The sequence below is a fragment of the Urocitellus parryii genome, chromosome 1 (genome assembly GCF_045843805.1).
Source record: "Urocitellus parryii isolate mUroPar1 chromosome 1, mUroPar1.hap1, whole genome shotgun sequence".
NCBI classification, from domain to species: domain Eukaryota; kingdom Metazoa; phylum Chordata; class Mammalia; order Rodentia; family Sciuridae; genus Urocitellus; species Urocitellus parryii.
The window spans coordinates 162668387-162687427 of NC_135531.1; the positions used below are offsets into that span (position 1 = coordinate 162668387).

Sequence of the window (19041 nt, forward strand, 5' to 3'; positions counted from 1 at the left end):
GAAAACTAACACCCTCTCCCAACCACACTAAACCAGATAATTCTACGGGTCTATTGTCTATTATTATTATTATTATTATTATTTTAAACTTAAACAGATTATGTCCCTATGCTTTCCAATTTTCTAGAGCCTGAAAAAAGAAAAAGGCACATTGTAATCTTTTATTTGGAAGCAGCATAGCATTATACCAGACCTGACAGAGATACCACAAAAAAGGAAAATACAAACACACAATATGATTTAAACAAAAATCTTTAAATAATATCCTGGAAAACAAGACTCAGTGGTGCATGATGAACAAATGAGAACATATAAGAATGGCTTAATATTTCAAAATACCTTCATATAATTTACCATAATATTGAGTCAAAGATCAACCATGTGATCATCTCCACAAATGCAGAAAGGTTATTTTGGGGCATATCCATCAAAATTTAAATGGCAAAATACTAGAAACAACAGACCTCAAGTTGCTGATCAATGCTACTAGACAAGAAAAATGACATGATTGTAAAAATTGGAAATAAGAAATAACATAAGAAAACCAAATATCAGAAAAGGAGAAGCAATATTCGACTGGGGAAGATGAAATAATCATATATCTAGAAAAACTTAAAGAACCAAATGTTTAAACAAATCATCAGAAACAATAAAAGAAATTGGCAATTGCCTGGTGGCAAACAAGTGTACGCAATTCAAAGGCAAGAGCTGGACTGTAACTCGGTGGTGGAGCCCCTGCCCAGCATACCTGAGGCCCCAGGTTCAACCCAAACACTGCAAAACAGAAAAACACCAGAAACACCAAAAGCAAATTATTAAACATAAACAAAAACCAGTTAGGAAAATATAGTGAAATAAAGTGTTCCTCTTAGCATATCAGCAAAACGAGGTAAAAATACAACAAAAACTGAAAAGGTGATTTTAAAGCCCGGTTGAGAGCCATGAGAGATCCACGAATGGTATGTTAAATCTTGTTTCCAGACAGAAGTCTTTAGTATTTTAAAGCTGTTGCTTCTTCTAAGATCAATCTATAAATAACCAATCCAAATTAAAAAGTAACAGGAGTGCTTTGAAAACTAAAAAACAAACAAATAAACATGTATTTGGAAAGGTAAATATGCAAGAATGGGTAAAGAATTTCAGAAGAGTAAAAGGAATGAGGAAAGAACAATATAGGCAGATATTGAGGTACATCATAAAGCTACGTAACTGAAGAAATTTGGTTCATGATACCAGACAACTGACAGAAGAGTGGAAGAAAAGAGAGAACCCACATGAACTTAGATACTTATGGAAACGCCGTATCTGAAAGAAGGTCACGTGACAAAGAGGGAAAGGATTAACTAGTGACTGTCAAACATTTGATCAATAGTGAGCTAGATGTGTGTGTGTGTGTAAGTAAACATCACACTGAACCCCATTCCATTTTTGAATAGAAAAGTGCCATTCAAAAAGAAATAAAAATTGGATTTCTACCTCACTCTTTACTCAAGAGGCAAATTCCAGATAGAACAGCATTTGACATAAAAATAAAATCATAAAAGTACCAGAAGAAAATGAGTTTAGGGTAGAAGAGGCTTTAATACTTATAGAGACAAATGAATTTGAATTAAGGCAAAAAGTAAAAAAAAATCCCATAGGATTGAAAAAGAGGTTTTGCTATAAACAAGACCAAAATGCAAAAAAACAACTGAGAAAAAAAAAAAAAAACAGACGAAGTAGAAAAACCAAGTTTGTAGCTTTGGGAAGAGTCACGAAAATCAGTAGGGAGGAACTAAAAGTAGTCCAACCAATAGGAAGCTTTCCAGGAAAGAACCAAAGGCCAAACAGCCAATCAACAACAACAACAAAATGCTGGCAAGGATGAGGAGGAAGGGGAGCTCTTCACACTGTTGATTAGAATGCAAATTAGTAGGGGCATCAAAGAGAACAGGGCAGTCTTCAAAAAGCTAAAAATAGGTCTACCATATGACCCAGGTATCCCACTCCTGGGTATGTATCAACAGGAAATGAAATCAGCATCCCAAAGAGGTACCTGAATGCCCATGCTCATTGCAGCTCTGTTCACAATAGCTAAGATATGTAACCAACCTAATGCCTATGAACAGACAAATGAACAAAGAAAATGTGATAGACATATACATACATGTATACATATATGTATGTGTGTGTATATATATATATATATACATATGACATACATACAAACATATATGTATGTATGTATACACACATATACATTCTTACACAATAGCATATTATTCAGGCATAAAGAAGAATGAAATCCTACTATTTGCGGCAAAATGGATGGAACTGGAGGACATTAGGTGAAATAAGCCAGACACAGAAAGACAAGAACAGCCCTGCATGTTCTCTCCCACTGTGGAAGCTAAAGTCCACCTGATTGTAGAATAGTGATGATAGAGGCTGGAACAGGAGGAGGGAAAGTGGATAAAAGGAGGTTAGATTTGATCGATGCTCACTAGATGTGTGTGTGTGTATGTGTGTGTGTGTGTGTGTGTGTGTGTGTGTGTGTGTGAGTGTAAGTAAATATCCCACTGAACCCCATTAGTAAGTTCAATTAATATATACTAAGCAAAAAAAAAAAGAAAAGAAAGAACGTGGAAAGAGGGTTAATTTCACCAATAATGAAAGATACGCAAACTTAAAATATGAGGTCTTGTTATAGTTGAGATCTGGAGTGTGCTCCAAAGGCTCATGTGTTGGAGGATTGGTCCCAGATGGTGGCACTATTGGAGGTGATAGAGACTTTAGGGGAGGGGCTAGTTGGAAGAGGTAGGGCACTGGGGGTGTGCACCCTTCCTCCGCCTCCCTTTCTGCTCTGGGTGCCATGGGCTGAGCGTGGCTCCACCCTGCCCCTCTTCACCTCCAGCCCAAAAACAATACAGCCAGCTGACAGTGGACTAAACCTCTGAAATCAGAATCCAGAATTAATCTTTCCTCCTTTAAGTTGCTTTTCTCAGGTATTTTTGTCACAGTGACCAAAAGCTACTATTAACACACGTATCATTTTCTATCTATTTTATTAAAAATTTTATAAAACTTGCTGCTGGCAATGTGGGAGGAACGCATTTTTATACATTGTGGAGGAAGTATAAATTGGTGGAAATATTTTGGAAGGCATTTGGCAAAAAATCGACTAAAACTGAGGATTTATCTATCCTCTGGCAAAATTCCTAAGGTTAAAGATGCCTCGGTCCCTCTGGGTGGCTATTACAAAATACCATAGACTGAGTGACTTATAAGCAACAGAAATTTGTTTCTCACTCTTCTTGGGCCTGCGAAATCCAAGATCAAACTGCCTGCGCATTGAGTATCCGGCCAGGGCCACTTTCTGGTTCCTAGGTGGCACCTTCTCAATGTATCCTTACATGGTAGAAGGAGCAGGTATGTTGTTTAACTACTTTATAAGAGCCCTAATCCCATTTGTGAGGGCTCCACTCTCATGACCCAATCACCTACCCAAGGGGTCCACCTCCTAATACCACCATCATGAGGGTTAGGGTTTCAACACCTGAAATTGAAGGTGACCTGCACTTTTAGAACAGAGAACAGTGTGTGTGTGTGTGTGTGTGTGTGTGTGTACACAAGGAAAGGAAGTTTCCTGCAGGATGGTTTTAGTAGCAGAAGAATGAAGGCTAGAGAACAATAGTGAGTTAATTGAGAACCTTGATGAAGCATCCTCAGTCTACAACCATGGACAGGAACAAAGATGTCCAAGTGCTGATGTGGAAAGATCCCCTAGATATATCATTAAGAAGAAAAAAAGCAAGATACAGAAAAATGTGTATAAAATGATCCCATTTGAGAAAACGAAAGAGGATGTCAAATGTCATTTGCACATATAAATATAAATACTGACATAAGGAAAATGTCTCTGGGTAGGAACATAAAAAATTGATTCCTGGGCGTCCAACAGAATGCTCTGCACTCACGGAAATGCTTTGTAAATCTCAGCTGTCCAATACGACAGCTCCCAGGGTTATGTGGCTATTAGCACTTGAAATGTGGCTCACACAACTACAGAATTAAATTTCGGATTTCATTTTGATTCATTGAAATGTGTATGGCCACACTGGCTCAGGGGCATCCAATTTGGACAGCATGGACCTAGAAAATGCATATTTGGGGTGAGAAGGATTATGAAGGGAAAGAGAGGGAGCTTATGCTTCTCTATACTGTTGGATTTTGTGCATTTGTGCCTGTTTATCTTATTTAAAAACAAAAGTTCCCTCAAAAAATAGAAGCAGCTCAGGAGGCTGAAGCAGGAGGATCACAAACTTCAAAGCCAGTCTCAGGAAACTAGCAAGGGCCTAAGCAGTTTAGAGAGACCCTTTCTCAAAATAAAAAATAAATAAATAAAAAGGCCTAGGGACGTGTCTCTGAGGTTAAGCGCCTGTGGGTTTAATCCCTAGTACAAAAAGTTACCTTTTTGTCTTTTTCAAAGCCTCAGAGCCCACAGGGACCACAGAACCGAATCAGGGCTATTTCTGTCCTCAGGGTCCAGAACCATGGAAAAAATACATCAAGACTGAGTTGTTCAGGGGCTGGGGATGTGGCTCAAGCGGTAGCGTGCTCGCCTAGCGTGCGTGCGACCCGGGTTCAATCCTCAGCACCACATACAAACAAAGATGTTGTGTCCGCCGAGAACTAAGAAAAAATAAATAAATATTAAAATTCTCTCTCTCTCTCTCTGTCCCCCTCTCTCTCTCACTCTCTCTTTAAAAAAAAAAAAAAAAAAAAGACTGAGTTGTTCAGATTTCACCCTAAAGGCTGAGTCTCAAGCAGGGGAAGGAGGTGACCACGTGTGAGCCTTTGTTTGTCTTTGTGTGGTGTTTGTTTGTTGGTTTGTGTGTTTGGTTCCAGGGATTGAACTCTGAGGCACTCACCACTGAGCCACATCCCCAGCCCTATTCTGTATTTTACTTAGAGACGCTCTGGCTGTGTCATGGAATGTCAAGACCCCAGACGGGAGCTGGAAATGAGGGAAGCAGTTGAAATGTATGCAAGACCTATTTTTATCATCCTCTATAGAAAAGATAATAAAGCTATTTATGGACCTGAAATTGCATTCAGTACATTCTGCTTGAGCATGAAACAATCATATTTGGTCTGTTTAAAGTCACGCAGAGCCAAGGGAGAAGGACAAAAGAGTGTGCTTTTCCTGCCTCCTGCCACCACCCCATTTTTTATTAAGCCTTCTACCACCTTCAAAGTCTTTTGGTCTTCACCTTCACCAGTTTTCCTAAGGTTTCAAACCTCCAGGAGATTGCAAAGATAAGAAACTGAAATGCTGGACAGATCTAGCTTATGTTGCTGGCACAACCGTGGTCTGATTCCTGATTCCAGACCCAACAAACACGCTGGTAACTTCTAGACACAGGTTTCCTGGCCCTGCACCATGGACAGTTGAGGCAGGATGACTCTGTGCTATGGAGGACTGTCCTGTGCCTCATACGATGTGCAACAGCCTCCCTGACCTACTGCTGGGTGCTAACAGCAGACACAAAGGTACCCACGGTTGTGGCAAGCAACCTTGTCTTCAGGTGTTTCCAAAGGGCCCCTAGGGGACAAACTCATCCCTGGTTGAGAACCACTGTCCTAAAACGTCATGGCCACACAACCCTGGAGATCAGCTCATACAACCACCCATTGTACAGATGGGAGAACCGAGGTCCAGAGACCAAGGCCCAAAACAGGTTGCTCCTACTCAGTTTGGAGAATTCGGAGATCAGAGGTTTATTTTTAGCTTCAAGAAAGGCAATGGAAAAACAGAGAAATTTGAATTTAAGTCAATTTCATCTAATTCAATATTTACTTATGTCCTCTCTCCCTACCCCCTAAACATAATCCAGCTGATAATTTCTGTGTAATAATCTGGTTTTCAAGCCACAAATGCTACTAAAAATAATAATAACTCTCTACTCCCAGCATTTTCATTTTCCATGTGTTCAGAGGTAAGAGAAAATGTCTGATACACATCTGAGGCCACTGCGAGCCAGAAATTGTGCTGGCACGTCGTGGGGAGAAGCATTATGCCACTGGTATCCCCGTTTTGCAGAAAAGGAAATTGAGGCCTCTGAAAATCAGATGACTTGCCCAAGGTTACAGAGCCTCTAACCATCTGAGCCCAGGCCTGTCCCACTGCCAAGTAAAACAGAGCTCAGAATTAGAATGAATTCATGGCGATCACCCTAAAGAAGAAAGTCCTCCCGCTGCCAGGGTCACAGAGCTGCGTAGCTCGTCGGATCCTCAGGAGGAAGCTGGGCCTGCATGGCAGTTGCTATGACAACCAGTTTTCCTATAATTATAGAACACAGTGGTGACATGTCGGGCTGCGCACGCAGTCACTCTGCTAGGGCCTGTCTTCCTCCGACAGCTCCAGGAAAATAAGTACTATAAATCCAAAAACACACACAAAGAAATCATATTGAGTGTCCTCACACGTTGCAGCAGCAGAGGCCCAGAAACTGAGAGCCAGGATCGGCCCTCCCTCCTGTGCCTGGGATCATGAAGCGGGTTGTGTGGCCAGCTTGAGGAAAATGGCATTTCTCTCTTGGGAACTGTTTTCTTATTTTCTCCTTTTGGATCAATGCTTCTCAGGATTTGGCCAAACGGAGAATTCAAAGTCAATAAAGGAGAAAAATACAACCCGATACTTGGCAAATGGGGACATGCAGCAAATTTTTAGTATTCTAGCTACCATTTTTCAGTATAGTTTGATTTAGGCCCTTCCCCAAAGGGCAGAGTTTCCAAATTCAGAAAATAATGTTGACCAAGAGTGCATTTGTGTGCATGTGCACGTCAACACCTGGACGCCCGCCTTCTGGGAGAGGAAATTCCAACTGCCCCTGACACTGTGTGACCCTGACCACCTTTACTAGCCTCTCTGATGCTCAGTCTCCTCATCCGCACATTAGATGCAAAGCCTACTCGTTGGGTACATTAAAGACAAAGTAGGAAGCAACTAGCAAACTCTGTGGCACATCAGGGGTGTTCAGTGAAATGGAAACTTATTATTATTCCTTAATTATAAACAATAACCTTAAGATGTTATTCCACTTTCCATGAGCTAGGAACTGGGATGCCCTTATGAAGCCCTTCCCTCACCACTACCTTCAGCAACCAACCCAGACAGGTCGGAGGGGGAAGCTAGAAAAGCTGAGTCCCACGGCAAGGTACTGAGAGGCATAGAATCTGAGGGACATGCTGGGATATCCCCAGGACCCCTTAATTCTCCTTGAGGACAAGTTCCAGCAGGAAATGAGACCTGAACTGTGTCACGGGCAGAAAACAGGATGGAAATAGAGGTAGAAGAGACTGAGTGGTAAAGAGCCAAAAGTATAGAAGGCAGCTTTGCAGGACGATGAGAACCCTGGGCCCTGGGGCCTGCAGGCAGTCTGTGACAGAGGAGCAGGAGCTACAGAAAGGGTGACCTGGGAGAACTGCCGTCTGTGCTAAGGATTCCACCCAGTGGCTCCAGGGAAGAAGGAGCCGAGCCGTGGAGATTTCTCAAGCAAAAAAAGCATTCTGGTGATCTACTCTGATTTTGCTCATCAGAGGTAAAGGGGATGGGACAGAAATGGAGAGTGAGTCAAACTGGTCCCGTGGAAAGGGGAACAGCAGCTGAGCTGGGGCAGCATCAGTGAGGATGGCAGGCCCACGGGGACCAGGTGTGGCTTCCCACAGAGACCCACCATGGCGGGGGCACATCATCCGGTAGGATGACCCACACCCCAGGAAGGACACTACCATGTGATGACAAAGGGAAGCTCACATTTATGACCACTATGGCCCAAGTGAGTTAATTCCTATTGTCTCACCTGGGCCTCACCACGAGCCTGTGATGGAGACATCATTCTCCCACTTCACAGACTGGAAAACAGACTCAGAAGAGAGAAATGATTGGCTGCAGTTCACATAGACCCACCGTGTAAACCCAGCCCGTGTGTCTCCCCTTTTCATACCCTGCCTTCTGCACAGCGATGCCCTGGCAGGAGCAGTTGCAGGGTGGTTTTCCCTGGTGTAAATCCTCCCACCATGGCTGACTCTGACCTCCCAACAGTCTGACAGCTGGCATCATTGACTTACCCAGGTTGGTTTGCATCCATGACAATGAGAAGCCAGCAGTAGAGTCCGCCCAGTCAGTTGCCCTCGGAGTCATTGACCCTCCCAGCCTTCATCTGACCCCTGAGTCTGCTCTTCCCTAGAGAGCAGCATGTCTATTTTCTCCCTCTGGGAAATGTTTTGTTAAGAATAATAATAAGCCACATTTTCTTTCCCACTATCAATTAATAGCAATATGTGCTTTTTAAGGTCACTCTAAGAGCACAGCCTTCAGGCCAGAAGAAAGCGTCCAGCCAAAACCAGGCTAGCATCTTTGCTCTGATTTTCAATAAACTCTAGCCAGAAGTGAAATAATAAAAATTAAATGCCGCTGCGGCCTTTCTTCAAGTGCTCCTGTGCAAATTCTTCCTATGCCAGCTAATGGCTTGCTCCTCGCCCGGCAGGCAGGGTTCTTAATAACTTGCCTAAAAATGTTCCTCAAAATTAAAAAAAAAAAAAAAAAAAAACAGGAGAGCAATAAAAACCAAGACAACAGATAATAAAGTCAGATCTCTTGTCTCTAGATGCTGCTGTCAGCAAATATGAGAATCCCCCCCGATGGCCGACAACCCTGGAGATTGGATGGTAAACCGGTGGAAGAAATGGCAGAGCCATAATGAGGACTCAGCCCAGGAGGAAGTGGGGTCCGGAAGACGGCACTCGCGAGAAGGTGTCATCGGCAGGAAGCTGAGGAGGAAACAGAGGCCTGGCTGTAAACAAGCCTCCGGGCCAGAGGTGTGGCCTTTCCTGGTCAGCGCAGCTCCTTGGTTCGCTCACTCACCCCTTCCTTCCTTCGTTCCTAAAGACATCGTTTAGTGCCAGTCCTGCTGAGGCACTGGCTGGGCACCTGGGTGCAAAGAAGAACCACCAGTCCTGCCTCCAGGAGCTTAGGGTCCCATTAGTGGTGGCCCCAGCAGGGACTGGAGGAGGCCAACATTGCAACTGGTGCCAGAATTGAGGGGGGCGGATGGGCTTCACATGGGCCAGCCAGCGCCCTTTGGGCCTGGATTTGAGGGATGAGTGGGGAGGTGGCCTGACGGCCAGAGCAGCCAAGGTTTCCCTCCTGAAGGGACAGCAGGGACAAGGCAGGGAAGCACAAACGGCTGTGTCAGGAGGGACAGATGAATGCTCTGGGGAGGGCAGGGGACCTGCGGGAGCAACAGAACCAGGCAGGATTCTCAGCCTGGGTGGGAGCCAAGGTGGGAGCCGAGCTTTGCAAAGTCTCCTCCTCTGGGGCCATGGAGGGACGGAGAAAGCAGGCCAAGGACCAGGGAGGAGGTTGGACATGTGACACCATCAGCCTAGACCAAGATCGTGAGTAGAGGGACAGCCACTGGAGACCCTCGGGAGGGAGGGGCTGGACTCAGCCCGCACTGAAGCCAGTTCTGTTTCCCCACACCTGTGCCCTGTTGGTGTTGGAGGAAACGGGAGCGAGCCTGGGACCCGCGGCCGACTGCCCAAACCCATCCCTTGGCCTTACCTTCCTGCAGAACGAGAGGGAACAGGGGCAGCGAGTCGCTCTGCAGATGCCTGAGGAGCTGCTCATCTGTGGCCGGGCTCTGCTCCCACCCAGCTCCACTCAAAGGCAGGCACCTGTGCTCAGAGCCTGGGGGGACGTGCCTGCTCCACAGCCTCTGGGTGTGGCCTCAGGGACACCACCTGGCTTCTCTGCAGCTGCTGAACTCCACAAGGGGGACAGTAACCCCCAGCCTGCAGCACTGAGGCCACTTGGCCGGATGGCACACAGAAAGTGCCAGTTACAGCTGGGGCCCAGCACAGAGGCCCAAAGAGTGGATGGATCGGTGCCTGGATGAAACGGCTTCTAAAACCAACACTCTATAGTGTTAGGCCTGACATGTCAACTGGGGAGGTTCTGTTTCATTTTTGTTTCGTTTCTTGTAGGTGATTGATTTTGATAAGAGCCCACCAATGCCAGTTTTGTTTGTTTGTTTTCAAAAGAATCAGGCCCCTCCCTTCCAGGGCTCCCCCACCTCACTCTTTCTGGGTGTGCATTTAACTGAGAGAAGAGGTGGGTTCCAGTCCCCTTGGATTGGTGATCCTGGGTCTGGCCTCCCCGACTGGCCTGGCTCTGGGCTGGTCTGTGGGCATCCCCACCCCCTGCGCCATCAACCTCCCATCTGAGCCTGCCCAGGCCGCAGCCAAGGAGCCAGACTTCTAAGCCCTGAATCAGCTCGTGTGGTCAGGAAGGAATATTGCACCCATCCCAAAAGACTGGGCCCCGTGGAAACACCCACCACCACTCCATGCCGGTCCCTGTCCTGGGAACGGGGGACACAGAAGAAGACCAGGCATCTCCCTGGATCCGAGATGAAGCAGGTGCTGATGTAGGGGCAGCCAGGAGAGGAAAGCTGTAATGGAGGCACTCAGGTGACCCCACCAAGCCCAGGGGGGCCCTGAACTAGGTGAAAAGGGCCAGCTGAGGGGCCTCAGAGGAGGGGACAGCTGAGAAAATGGCCAGAGCATTCCTTGTCTGTCCCGCACTCTGGTGAGCTCCTTGAGAGCAGGGATATGGGCACCTTGTGTCCCAGCAGCAGGCACCGAGCCACGCCCAAGGCAAATGCCAACACAAACAAGGAAAAATGGCCTGATCAAGGGCAATAGCCGGTGGCACTGAGGCCTGGCAGAGAGCGGGAACCTGGAGCCAGGGAGGTGGGTCTCTGTTTTGCTCTCACTTCTTGGTTGAGCAGGCTTGGGAAGACCACTTCACATCCCTGAGCACCCATTTCCTCACCTGCAAAATGGGGATGATGCGAGTATCCAGTTCACAAGAGGATGATCAGGACGAAGAGTGGTGCGAAAGCATCTTTAACACATGTGTGTAGGAAAATGGCCCACAAAAATATAGACTACACTTACAGTAGGCAAAGACATGGCCCGGGGTCCCTGCTAAGAAGCAGAGGCCACCTGTGGACCCTGAACTGGCCACAACCTCCAACAGTTCTCCAGATTTTCCAAGTCATGTCCCATGGGAAGGTCAGGGCAGGGAGCTCAGAGCCCAGCCAACAGACAAATCCAGCCAATTAGGCAGGAAGCTAAAAACCCAAGAGAAAGAAAAGGGATGAAAACAGGAAGGAAATGATAAATGATCATTCATTAAGCCCTCAGAGTGCACAGGGACTGTTGGTTACCGCAAGACCGTGGCCTGCTGTTGAGGACAGTGAGTCAGGTCATGGGGTGAAGGGCTTTCCCGAGGTCACGAAGTTAAAGTGGAAAAGTTCTTCGCCTGAGATCCTCAGGTGAGCCGAGCCCTAGGTGTTTCCAGAAAGTCAGCCATTGGCACAATGGCTTCTGAGGCAGCACGCAGCTCCCACTGGAGGACCAGCCCGAACAAGCTGACCTGGAGCGCGGCACCCTCCATAGCCCAGCACCCTCCATGGCCCAGCACTTCCCTAACTAGTAGCCTCCATAAATCCGGAACCTTCTAAAGCACCACCACCTTCTGTACAATCCCTCCTCTGTGGCATCAACACTCTTCACAGCACCAGAGTTCTCCCTGCTGTGGGTCCCCTGCAGGGCCAGCCCCCTCCACAGCACCCACCTGCTCCCCGGGAGCAGCAGCCCTGGCGGAACCCACATCCTCCATGGCAGCAGCACGTTCCCCACCACCAGTGTCTTCCTCAGGACCATCGCTGCACAACAGCCCCCAGCACCTGCACCTGCACCTGCGCCTGCACCTGTGCCCACAGGCAGAGTGACCAAGCCCAGCGCCCGCACGGCTCGCACTTCCCTGTCCAGCGGCTTCCATAGCACCAGCACCCCACAGCCAAACCGGCCTTCGGAGAGCCAGCTCCAGGGTTCCAGGGTTCCAGGTGCCCTCCCTTTGGCTGAGGCTGGCCTGCTGAAGACCCTGCAGGCCTCTGGCCTTTCACAGGGACTCTAAGACCCTCCTTGGCTTTAGAAGTGACAAAAATCCCTGTCGATTCTTTTAATCGATTTCCCACACTTCACCTCTCCCCATTCTGCTCTCTTCTGCCCCCACCTTCAGTGTAACTGCTTATAAACTGCTCTCTCCAGGTCAATTTTGAAATTCAAAGTGACACACTGTCCCACCTCTGTGAAGGGACTGCAGTGGTAGGGAGTCCTTCCTAGGGTCCCCTGAACGCTGGCAGTATATCCTAGAGAAGGATCCTGCACTGTTGGCCAGCACTGTGAAGCCCACCCTCTTCCAGATGCTTCTCCAGGTGAATCTCCATCCTTAGCCCAGACCATTAGTTGCACCCAAGGGTGGCCCACCCACCCCCCAAACCTTCCCTGGACCTCCAGGCACTTTATTCTCAGTGTTACCTCTGTGAAAAGGACTACCGTTGTGGAAGGAAGTCCCCAGGCCCAGTCAGATGCAACAAATACAGGGAGTGCCCTGTGCTTTCTGCAACCAGAAGTCAGTTCTGTGAATCCTCCGCCACAGCCCACCTGGTCCCGGGGCCTGGGAGTGCTGACTCAGCTGAGACCCTCAGGCTCTTCTTAATCACCCCAGCCTCCTCCCCACTCCTGTCTCCTCTCTCCAGCCACAAACATCTTCCACAAAGCCCAGAGGGAACTTTCTGGAAGAAAGTGGGGGGAGGGGACAGGCCAATTAATGCTGGAAGCTTCACATGAGCAAAGGAGAATCCGCTTCATTCCACCCCTTCCTGTTCCAGGCTGCAGGGCCTCTTCCACCGGAGCCTAGCCCTCCCTCCTCCACCTGCGCCTAGCAAAGGGCTGCCCTGGCGCAGAGACGGCCCCTTCTCTACACCTCCAAGGCTGACTGAGCTCAAGTGCAGGGCACTTCCAGTCCTCGGCCCCTGACCAACTTGCTCCCCACGCCTCAGCTGACTCACTCCTGTTCTAACATGTCTACTGCAGTGGCGAGTCCAAGGGAAAGGCCAGGCACCAGCCCTGGACACTGCCCAGCTGCTGGGCAGCCAGGTGAGCAGTCACCTCCACTCTTTGAGCCCTACCTCCCCTTTGTTCCCCCTTATCCAGGGAAGATGGACTCCCAGTGGAGGCTAAGACCTCAGAGAGTACCGAAGCTGATACAAACTGTAATTTCCCCTATAACGCACACCTATGGTATGGTGTCGTCTGTCAGTTCAACACAGGGATTAACAACAGCAACATCCTGCAGATCTCAGCCCTGCACCATATGACCCTTTTCTTCCCTTACTAAACCAAGGACTTTCATCTTCTCACTTTATGGCAGGTTGGCTATCTGCTGGCTGCCTGCCAGCCCCGGGGCTCTTGCGCTTTGGGGCCACTCCTAACTAAAACAAGGGTCACTAAGCATAAGCACTGTGGTACCATGACAGCCCATCGGACTGTGGCTGGCCCCAGCTGCCCACAGGCACCTGCAGGAATAAGCACACACCTGCAGGAATGAGCATGGAGCTGAAGGGGTGCTGGGGCTTCTCCATGCCTGCAAGTGTGCACCAGGCCTGGGGCTCAGTTGACCTATCCTGGCAGCAGGGGCCATGGGAAATATGCCTGGATTCACAGGGGAATTTTTTTTTTAAATCTTCACTTATTTTTTAATTTGTTCTTTTTAGTTATATATGACTACAGAGTCTATGTTGATGTATTTATAGAAACATGGAGTTTATCTTATACATGATGGTGAGATTCACTGTGGTGTGTTCATATATGTACAAAGGAGAGTTATGTCAGAGTCATTCCACTGTCTTTCCTATCCCTATCCCTCCTCCCTTCCCTTCATTCCCCCTCATCTAATCCCTTCCCCTACTTTTTTGTGTTAACATCCACACATCAAGGAGAACATTTAACTTTTGTTTTTTTGGTTTTTTTTGGATTGGCTTATTTCAATTAGCATGATAGTCTCCAGATCCATCCATTTACTGGCAAATGCCATAAAGTCATTTTTTTTTTATGGCTGAGTAACATTCCATTGTGTATACATACCACAATTTCTTTATCCATTCATCTGTTGATGGTGATTAGTTCTATAGCTTAGCTATTGTGAATTGAGCTGCTAACATTGATGTGGCTGCCAGAGCCACTGGGTCCACATTGTGTGACAGACACTGAAGGCATAGTAAAAGAGCAGCCCCTGCTTGCAAAAAGGGAGCTGGCATTTAGAGAGTCCCACCTTGCAGGAGCTGGGTGGCATTTCCACCCAGGGTCACACACCCAGCAGCTCTAACATAAATTTAGCACAGAGAAAGATAGTAAAAGGTGGGAGCAGACCGTTACGTTCATCTGCACCCTCTCTGCCCCCTCCCCCATTCAGATAACTAACCAAGGGCTGCTTTCACTTTCAAAGCCCCCTCGGCCCTGCCTGTCCTGCAGTCCCAGTTGACACAAACAACCCCTGTTATTGTACACCATCTTGGACACAAGTCATGTGCTCTGCATTGCAGCCTGCAACAGCCCCACTACTGTCTCCATGTGATAAGGAGTTTAATAATGTGACGTGGCCAATGTAAAGCGACACAGGGCTCCAGCCCCGCCAAGCCCCTCCAAAGTCCACACACAGAGCCTCTAGTTCTGCTGCCTCCGTGGCTGATGCCGCCTCCCAGCTGTCCTGTGGATGGGCCTCCATCTGTTGCTTCACTTACCATCCTTGTCTGAGCCACTAGTGCTTCTTACTTGGACAACTGCAGTAGCCCAGCTGTCTCCCCACTTTCCTTTTTGCCCCTGTACCCCACTAACCACATATTAGACCACATGCTTTTTCTAAAACTCAAATCTGGTCAACCCTCGCCTTTCGGATGTTCTTCAGTGGCTTCCTATGGATGATCCCTCCTTGCGGCCTGCAAGGAGCTGCTGCGTTCTGCCCCCTTCCTGCCGCACCCCTCCCTGCCCCCAACCTCTCCAGAGCCCAGCCCCACTGTCCTTATGGTTCTGGGCCAGCCTCCCTCTAGCTGCAGGGCCTCGACATCAGCAGCCGCTCCCCCACACACTCCAATGGCTCAGCTCCCAAGTGACCCACCTACAGGGCTTCCCTGCATCTCTCCAGGCTTTGCGGCCCGAGATGCGACTTCCCTGCATCTCTCGTGGCCCGAGATGCGACTCCCCACAGCCAGCAACTTCGTAGGACCCTCCACCAAGAACTAGACAACCAACCCTTGGGTTTCTACCACCAAGAAACCCTTTTTCTTCGCGTTTGTTGCAACCACAAACTTGATGAGTTTCCACCGTGTTTCCTGAGGACTCTGAAAGAGCAGGAAGAAGGGGGCAGGAACATCGGCAGGAACAAAGAGGCACTTGCCAGTTCTTAGGCGCATCAGAACCTTCTGGAATACAAGGCCCGAGGAGGCCCTTGCCCTTCCATTGTGCACCATGCTGGAGCCGGTGTGGCTTGGAGAAGTCCTCAGAGGTGGCCTGTCCCTTTCCCGTGGGGCAGTGGTACCTGCTCCACCACAGCAGGCTGAGCAGGCTGCAATCACCCTGCCCGTTCCCCAGACACCCCGAGACACTGACCGTGAACTCAGCGATCTTCGGCACCCGGAACTTCCCTTTGTTCTTCTGTTCCGGCTGATACTCCGTCCTGGTCTTCACGATCACCTGCAATGAGCAGCCGGCATTAGCACCCAGAGACCACGGGGCTTCCCTCCCCGTCCCCTTCCTAGTAATTAGGGTTTATTATCCATGCATAAGATCGGGAAATGGAGACCCTTCCCTCCCAAACAAACGCACACAAGAGAACATCCCAATCACCCGTATTTCCCCATCGCAACACAGGGGAGAGGTTTGATGGTATCATTCCAGGTGTTTCTGTGTGTGTGTGTGTGTGTGTGTGCCTAGATCAAATACATTTGCTACCTATGAAAACATGTATCCTGCTTTTGTAAAATGAGTCATACTTCATGATCTATCTTATAATCTGCTTTTATCAGGCAACACTGTAGCTTTTTCCTAGTTTTCCAGTGTAGAAAAATGTACAATTTCTTTTCTGTCTTCCTTTTTTTTTTTTTTTTCAATGCTGGGGAAGGAGCCCAGGGCCAAGCACAGGCTAGGCAAGCTCTCTACCACTGAGCTACGCCCCCAGACCTTCAGCGAGCCTTTTAATATTTTACTACATATGTAGATCACAATTGGCCTTTAACTGTTGACCATCGAGGTTTTTCCAAAGTTCGGGTTATGTAAACAGATTATGATGGACATCTACGCCCGAACCTTGGCACACATTCTTAATTCCAATTTGATTTGAGGACTTGACAAAAGAAAAAATATAAATGTGTGCTCAATCTATTGTATCTTCTTATTTTTCTGAAGTCTTGACTGTTTTTGCAGAGGTAGTTCATCTGTTACCAAGATATGCTGTCAACCTGACAAGACATTTATGGAACTCCATCCCACAGCGCAGGCCGTGGAAGGAAAGGGGACCTGACAGGTAATCAGTAACTGTTGCCAGGTGCTTCGGCACAGTGAGGGACACGGAAACAGAGCCTCAGGCTCTCACCTGAAAATATGCACAAGAATCATCACCCGAACCATATCCCTATGTAATGAGATTCCTTTGAGAGTTAAGTGAAACGAAAAGGGTTGATATTTCAAACCATTTAGTTATATTCGAGAACTTCATGTACCTTGCCTAACTACCACCGCTGCTCCCATTCTCCTGATAAGGAAACTGAAGCTCAGAGATGCCAAGTCACTTGTCCTCAGCCCCACAGCTAAAAGAAATAATCTGCTAACCAAATTCACCCTTAATTCTCATTATAGCTTAAATAAGCAGATTTTCACTGAAAATCCCACCACACTCCCTGAACAGTCAGATGTATTGACTGGAGAAAGCCTTCTTGTCCGAAGAATGTTCTCTAGGGTCCATGAGGTGTGCCATCAACTCGGCGCAGCTCCACAGGAAGGGTGGGGGACACTTCTGTGTCCTGGACGTCTACGTGGGGTGCTGCCTGTGTTGATCAGAGAGGTCCAGCCCACACAGAGCCCCTTCAGAGCTCTTGTCCAGAGGTAAATGTCACCTCTGGGCCCAACTCTCTTCACAGTCTCCTCCAAATAACAAAACCAGAACCTTGGCTTCTTTTAAAAGGAACGTGGTGCAGGCACCGTCCGAGGAGGGCTTCTGGGGAAAGGAGGAACCGAATCCTGCCAATGACTCAAAATGGCCTGGAAGAAGACAGAGGGTGGGCAAGCACGCAGCCCAGCCACACCTCGACGTCACACCCGCAGGCCCCAAGTGGGGCGAGGACCAAGCTAAGGAGCACCTGGACTCCTGACCTACGACCTTGAAAGGCCACACGTGAATGCTGGCTGCAACAAAACTGGCAACACAGCACTAGAAGACCACCGCCCTCCCGTGCCACCAAGCGCAGCTCAGCCACCTCTCGGTGTCCCCTTCCTGTCCAACCCAGCCATCAGGCTGGCTCCAGCATCTCCATGGCCCACGTCAGCCATTAAGGAGCCCTCCCACCGACCGGCTACACCAGCGTCCCTCCCAGAGCTTCCCAGAAAGCGCACAGCTGTTTCCATCATCTGTGAGAGTTGAAGGACCCCATGTCCTGCCAAGGCGGGGAGTCAGAAGGCTGGACCAAGACCCTCGATGTTGGGGTGGGACAATGGATAAGAACCACAGGCAGGATCACCCTGATTGTCGTCGCAATGATAACCACTCAGAGGGGCTTCTCTGGCACCCATGTTCTTCTCCGATCCAAAGCTCCCTGCCACTCCTTCAGCAATTCCCTGCTGTCCTACTGTGCAGCAGCCAAGGGGTTTGTGGGAGTTTCGCCTCTCTGGGAATATCTCAAGGATGGGCCTCGTTGGGCTGAGCCAATCAGGGAGTGCTGCCCCAATAACCAGGCCGTTTCATTGGCTCAGACATTGGCATGTTGTCTGATTTGACCAATGAGATGGGCAGCGTTGACTGGGGACCAAGTCAGATCTACATTCCGAATGTGCTTTCCTTTGAATGGTGTAGGGAGGCCTGTTCTGCAACTGCTGTAGCAATCGTTGCTACTTGTGAAATTCACCTCTGGACAAGAGCTCTAAAGGGACCAGGAGGAGGACAAAGGCAGCAAGGGAGGGAGGGCGGAGCTGAGGGAAACCCAGAGTGGACATGGGCCCTGGTACCATCTGCCTGCTGGACCACACCTTGCCTGAAGCCAGCCCCGTGCCAAGCTCTACAGTTATGGGAGCAAACACATACTCATTGGGATTTGATCCAATTTGGATTGGGTTTTTCTATTGCTTGAGACTAAAAGCTTTCTATCCAATACAAACGTGTTCCAAGAAAACCCAAGAAAATCAACTGAAAAGCTATTAGAATCCAGTAAGATCGCCAAATACTAAATAAGTATACCAAAATCAATAGGTTTCCAAGATGTCAGCAAAAAAGTCAGCTCAAAAAAACTACAACAGATCTACTGAACGATGTGCCCAGGAATATTTGGTGAAGCTTTGCTCATAAAAGCCCCAAACTGGGAACAACTCAAATGTCTGTTGGCAGGAGGATGGAGACGTTGACTTTATTCATAAAACGGGACACCACTCAGCAATCCCACATGCACACGGGTGAGCCTCACGGACATTGGATTACACAGAAGAAATCAGACACAAAGGTACATATTCACTGTGTCATTTCACTATTAGCAGCTGATAACTATGTATATAAGTGTGCACCTTAAATGGCGTCACATGCCGTTCACCATTCGCCGTAGGGGCTGCAGGGTTAGGGCCATAATCCTCTCTTCTAATCCACATCAGGCGTTTCCCAAAACTTTTATGAAATACTACTTACGATCTGAGTGACTTTCTAAAGAAAACACTTATTTTGACTTTAGCTTGTCACTTCTGAAACCAAAGATCCCAAACACAGGCCCCGGGTCAGGGGCGGGGGGGGTGCCTTAAGTCATGTGAGTCCTGGTCATTGCTCCTTTCTAGCTAAGCACACCGGCCCCAGGAGCAACCCAGCCCCCGTGCAGGGCTTCCCCTTTGTCCCTGCAG

General features: G+C 48.2%; 1 protein-coding gene across 1 annotated transcript in view; it reads right to left on the reverse strand.

Annotated features, from left to right (window-relative positions):
• Nsg2 (neuronal vesicle trafficking associated 2) overlaps positions 1–19041 on the reverse strand; it is a 51282-nt gene that overhangs the window by 20676 nt on the left and 11565 nt on the right. Inside the window, exon 2 of the mRNA XM_026414802.2 lies at positions 15562–15645. Within this exon, the coding sequence (XP_026270587.1) occupies positions 15562–15645 (84 nt within the window). The remainder of the gene's footprint in view (positions 1–15561; positions 15646–19041) is intronic.